The 6,000-nt window shown below is 53.6% G+C and overlaps 1 protein-coding gene across 6 annotated transcripts in view; it reads left to right on the forward strand.

The window, feature by feature from the left end:
* Positions 1-5,378, forward strand: part of PPARD (peroxisome proliferator activated receptor delta) — a 72,593-nt gene extending 67,215 nt beyond the window's left edge. For 5 of the 6 annotated variants that reach the window (XM_036239138.1, XM_016146900.2, XM_016146905.2 and 2 more), the window contains 3 exons: positions 1,247-1,449; positions 1,628-2,078; positions 2,819-5,368. In XM_036239138.1, the coding sequence (XP_036095031.1) occupies positions 1,247-1,449; positions 1,628-2,078; positions 2,819-3,066 (902 nt within the window). In that variant the 3' untranslated portion in view covers positions 3,067-5,368. Of the gene's footprint in view, positions 1-1,246; positions 1,450-1,627; positions 2,079-2,818 lie in introns of all 6 variants that reach the window. The other variant, XM_036239163.1, reaches the window with a different exon arrangement.
* Positions 5,379-6,000: the final 622 nt, after the last annotated feature.

The raw sequence follows: 6,000 nt of genomic DNA on the forward strand, positions 1-6,000 counted from the left end.
CCTGGCACACAGTAAGAACTGCTAAGTGTCAGCTGTCGACCTCACTGATCTGGACCCTGAGTCTTGGAGCCAGCACAAGTCTGGCCTAAGATCTCTGCCTTTCTCAGACTGCCCAATATCCACCATGGACCTTAGGCCAGGGACAGTCACCAGCTCTTTGGCCCAGAAGGCAAGTGGGAATTGATCCCAGCTCCAGTGGTGTCCGAAACACCACTCCCGGAACCTCAAGCGTCTCTTGGATGACCTGACAGTATGGAAAGCCACTGCCAAGGCCTGGAATCTCCTCAGTCCTACTTGGTTTTTGAGGGCAGGTGAGAGCCAGTATGTGTGACCACATGTCAGCCGCCAGGAGCCAGGTGGGAGTTTCCTAGAGGGCAGCCACTCCTAGGAGATAGAACCTGCCCTGGGCTCCAGGGCTCCTGTGGGGTCTTGTCTTTAGACCCCATAGAGTAGGATTTTACAAAGCCCACCTGCCCCCTCTTTATCCCTCTGGGTCAGACCCCCAGAGGACAGGGAGAGCCTCTTGTTTAAATATCTTCACCCATGGGCATCCTAACTGCCTTGCATCTTAGAGAGTGGCAGGATCTGAGCCCTCTACAGCTCTTTTTAAGTGATGGGGTCCAGCAAGTCTGAGATTTGATCCCTCCCCTCAATTTGTATCTGCCCAGGCCCCATTACTCAGCTGAGGTGAGGGGATTTCCTAGATCTCAGGACTGACAATTCATCTCCATTTTTCTCTGAGAGAAGTCAGGTTTGTATCCTGTTCCATTACTAATGACTACAGTTTTTGAGTGCTTGCTATGTGAATACTCTATTATAATTGTTCGGACAATGCAGTGACATTCATGTGTTAGCCCCACTTTTTCTTATGAAAAAGGTGAAGTAGCCTGCCCAGGTCACACAACTTTCAAGCTGCCGAGCTGGAACTCAGACGCAGGCCTTTAACACCAAAGACTGTCCTCCTCCCAGCCGTGCTACACCACCTCGGAGCCAGAGTGGCTTAGTCACTCTGTGAGTTAGGGCCTGTGTGTGCTGGGAACGGTGAGCAAGGCACAGAATCCCTGTCCCCCTGGAGCTTACATTATGGAGGGGTTCCCTAACGATCCAACTTGCTGCCTCTAGAGCTTCTGAGGGCCCCGAGCCAAAAACATATGTCTCCGTCCTTGGCCCATGCACCTGTAGAGGGATAAGGAGGTTCTGGCCCCTGCATGGACTCCTTGATGACTGTACCCCCATCCCCGTGCAGCCATCCGCTTTGGCCGGATGCCAGAAGCCGAGAAGAGGAAGTTGGTGGCAGGGCTGACGGCAAGCGAGGGAAGTCAGCACAACCCACAAGTGGCTGATCTGAAGGCCTTCTCCAAACACATCTACAATGCCTACCTGAAAAACTTCAACATGACCAAAAAGAAGGCCCGCGGCATCCTCACGGGCAAGACCAGCCACACGGCGGTGAGTGTCACTGGTCATCTAGGTAGCGTCCCTGGCTCTGTACCCTGCTGCCACCTACCTGGCTCCTTACAGGACCAGGCCTCCTCCATTCCCTAATTTCACAGTATAGGAAGGGAGTCTGGGGAGCACATGGGTGGGGGTCCCCAAGGCCTGCCCTCTAACTAGGCCTGGTTTTCAGCCCTTTGTGATCCACGACATCGAGACATTGTGGCAGGCAGAGAAGGGCTTGGTGTGGAAGCAGCTGGTGAATGGCCTGCCACCCTACAAGGAGATCAGCGTACACGTCTTCTATCGCTGCCAGTGCACCACAGTAGAGACCGTGCGTGAGCTCACCGAGTTCGCCAAGAGCATCCCCAGCTTTGGGAACCTCTTCCTCAACGACCAGGTGACTCTTTTGAAGTATGGCGTGCACGAGGCCATCTTCGCCATGCTGGCCTCCATTGTCAACAAGGACGGGTTGCTGGTGGCCAACGGCACTGGTTTTGTCACCCGTGAGTTCCTGCGCAGCATCCGCAAGCCTTTCAGTGACATCATCGAACCCAAGTTCGAATTTGCTGTCAAGTTCAATGCCCTGGAACTTGATGACAGTGACCTGGCTCTCTTCATTGCAGCCATCATTCTGTGCGGAGGTAAGTCAGGGCGGGGCGAGTGGGCTGCCTCTACTCCACACAGCCAGCCCTCCTGAGGGTCAGGACCTCCCTGCAGGGCGCCAGGCCTGAGCTCAGACAGCACAGGGAAGTGTCCCTGTGATGATGGTAATGGAATGTGCAAGGCACCAGCTGTACATGCTGGACCAGCTCCATCTTATATAAATGGAGATGAGAGAAAAAAGACTGAAAGGACACATACCAACCTGTTGTGATGGTGGAGAAATTTTCTGTAGTTTATCTACATTTTCAATTCCAACACAATGATTGTAGTTAATAATAATCATGTTAACAGTGACATGGAGCTTACTTCATGCCAGGCACTGTTCTAGTTCCTTTTCCTAGATTTTAACTCATTTGATTCTCACAACACTGTGCAGGAGGTACTTTTGTTATCCCCAGTTTACAGATGAAGAAACAAGCCCAGAGAGGCTGAGCGGCCTGCCCATAGCCTCACCGCTAGTCTGTGGTAGAGACGGGATTTGAATCCAGGCAATGAGTCTCTTAACCATGATACTGTACTGCTTAATCAGGGGAAAAAAAAAAAAAGTGGGCCAGGGGTGGGAAGACTAGAACTTTCAGTGGGGCGGTCAGTGACAGGACAGGGCTTGGGTCTATCACAGCAAGGCCTGCTATCCCCTGGGGCTAGGGGAACTCCTTTGGCCTTCCGAGACCCCATGCATGCCTGTTCCCTCCCACACCTCTGCCTTGTGTCTCCACAGACCGGCCAGGCCTCATGAACGTGTCACAGGTGGAGGCCATCCAGGACACCATCCTGCGTGCCCTCGAGTTCCACCTGCAGGCCAACCACCCCGACGCCCAGTACCTCTTCCCCAAGCTGCTGCAGAAGATGGCCGACCTTCGGCAGCTGGTCACAGAGCATGCCCAGATGATGCAGCGGATCAAGAAGACTGAGACAGAGACCTCGCTGCACCCCTTGCTCCAGGAGATCTACAAGGACATGTACTGAAGTGCACACACAGGGCCTCCCAGCAGGCCTCTGGGGGCTGAGAATAAGGGGCAGGCGGACAGTGCTGGGACAGGTGCCACTCACGGGACTTTCCTGTTGGCCAGCCCTGCAAACTCAGCATGCCGCAGGAGCAGTGGGATCACATGTACTTGTGCGCTCAGGCCCATGGTCTCTCGTTCTCCATATTCCCTTCTTCCTTCTCCCTTAGTCTCCTTTCTCAGTTCCTCTTCTCTACTGTCTTTACCCTCTCTCTTCTTTTCTACAGGTTCCTCTCTTCCTTCCTCCCTTGCTCTCCCTGTTTTTCTCCCATCCCTTTGTCTGTCCCTCTTTCTCTGTGAGACAGTTTGTGTTATTTCACCAGCAGCATAGAACAAGACCTCCGCTTTTGCCCCCATCCCCTGGAGCAGAAGGGAATGGGGTCTGCCCTCTGCATGAAGTCACCTGCAAGGGTGGCCGCCTCATTCTGTTCCTGTCTTCACAGCAAGGGACTTGAGCCATCCAAAGAAACACTAAGCTCTCTGGGCTTAACTTCCTGGGGAAGCTGAGCATGGTGTAGGCTGACTGCAGCAGTGGCCCCTAGTCACTGGGTCCCTATCCTGAGGGTCAGGATACCTCCCCGAGGCGGAGGCTGGCACCCCCTGACCCAACCAACCCTGCTCCAGCAGCACGTTCCCGCCCCACGAATACCCAACATCCTTTTTGTTCTTTTCACTGGTCTTCCAGGCCAGTGTCACTAATGGCCCCCTGCGCTGGCCGCTGGTGGGTCCCCCCCCCCGCCCCGCCCCCACACAGCCTGGAAGGAGGTGAGATTTCCTCCTGGTGGGGGCTCCCACATCCCTACTGAAGAGGAGTGAGCCTCAAGGAAGCAGAGGTTGGTAAGGAAAGCAGACAACAGTGAACTTAACTCTGACCCCAGGCATCAGGGTCCGCCCTCCATCAGCGCCCCACACTCTGCCAGCAGTCTGCAGCGGCCTCTAAGTCCTGCCTTTGTTTTGTCAGCACCACAGATCTCATCTCTCTCCCAGGGCCAAGGCCTTGCCTCATACATGACCACGTTCCTTTAGCCAGGAGATGCTAGCACTGGCTCGAGCTCAGCGGAAGCTCAGGCCCCCCGACACACACTCCCTGGAGCTGCCACTCTAGCACATACCACAAGCACTGAATTCACTTTATCTGCAGGTTCCACACCCCTCACCCTTCCCTCTGTAAGGCAGGTGCATGCTGAGAGGAGCCTACAGGCGGATAGGCAGAGAGCTATGCACCCCTGTTCCCAGGGATGAACCAATTCTGTTTATTGTGACATCTATTTGTCCCAACCGCTCTGCTACCCTCCCCTTTCCCTATATTCAGCCAGCTGGACTCCTAGAACTTTGCACAGCCTCTGGTCACAGGGACCTTGCTGGGCTAGTCGCATTCCTCTGGCCCCTGCCCCTCCTCTCCACCTCCCCAGGTACACTCAGTGCCCCAGAGGAGGGGCTAAAGCACAGCGGGTAGTGCTGTTTCTGAGCAGGAGGGCAGAGAGCCCCCCTTGGCTGCTTTTCTGGGGAAGAAACTGGCTGGAGGGGTGAGGGACTGGCTAGGATCTCTGAGAAAGGTGGTTGAAAACCTAGGGTGAGAGCCCAGGATTCCTGGGTCCTCTGTGGCCCTCCTTCGAAAGGGGCCTTTCTGACTGACTGCAGCTCTGGGAAGAAATGCCCTAGAGAAAGGACAATCCCAGTGTCTGCGCCGGCCAGCACTGTGGGCCCCCATGCCCAAGGATCACTCTGCTGTCAAGATTCTTCCCCCTGTCTTCCCACCCTTGGTGACCAGGGATTTGGGTTAGGGGTGCTTCCTTTGGGCCAGCACTGTGAAGGGAGAGAAGCTGTGCCTGACCTCCCCCTTCCCCACCACCTGCCTCATCTCCATCCCCCGCCCAGTTCTGGTGCTGAGAATACAGCTCTTCTCAGTGTCTCCAAAATTGAAATGTATATTTTTGCTAGGAGCCCCAGCTTCCTGTGTTTTTAATATAAATAGTGTGCACAGACAGAACTTTAAATAAATGAGAATTAAATATTTAAGAGCTGACTTAGACTGACTCAGTTCCTTGCTTTTTTTTTCTGAGAGCTGATCAGACTCCTTCCTCTTCTCCACAGAGGACTAAACTTAGTTGGCCAAATGAGAATTTGGGGTGCTGGCCAATTCTGGCTTGGAACTCCCCATCTTTCCCCCCTCGGCTGCTCTGCTCACTACTCAGCAAAGGTTGGGGAGGACTGAGAAGATAACATCCCTACCCTACAACAAGAATTTGAGGTGTGAGCGGGGAAAGGATAACACTCTCAAAAGATGTGTGGAAACCAGGTTGGGTGAGAGGGGCTGGGAGGGTCTCCGAAGGGCCCTGGAGGAGGTAACTAACTCCCCCTGGGCCTTGAGTGGTATATGGGACTTGCAAAGCCAAAGCCTGTCATTCACCGTCAGTTTTTTATTACCTCCACAAGTGATCAGGGCTTTCTTCTCCTTAGCTGACACTCCAGTGTTCTCCTTTACTTCCTGTGGTGCCATCTTCACAGAGGCTCCAGGGAACCCAGACTTCAGTCAGTGGGCTCGCCTGCAGCGTGAGGCAAATTCACGGTGTGTTTCAGTGCTTGTCTAGCCAGGAAACAACCACAGCTAAATATTTCAAAGTGGGGCGTTTACTCCAAGGTATTGTTACAAAAGTATTGAAAGGACTGAAAGATCAAAAGGGAAATCGAGGGAGGAAGGGAGGAGAGGAGGGAGGATTGGACCCCTGGCTGGTGATATTCCCGGGGAGCCTGGAAGAAGAAGATGTAGATGCAAAGCCTTTCTGGAGGATGCACACACACAGGCAGTACAGAACCCCCACAAAAATTATAAATGGGAACAAACAAGACATGAAAATAAAAAGACATAACAACCAGTGAAATTAGAGCCCTAGGG

This window comes from Rousettus aegyptiacus, unplaced genomic scaffold (assembly GCF_014176215.1).
Source record: "Rousettus aegyptiacus isolate mRouAeg1 unplaced genomic scaffold, mRouAeg1.p scaffold_m13_p_1, whole genome shotgun sequence".
In the NCBI taxonomy this organism is placed as follows: domain Eukaryota; kingdom Metazoa; phylum Chordata; class Mammalia; order Chiroptera; family Pteropodidae; genus Rousettus; species Rousettus aegyptiacus.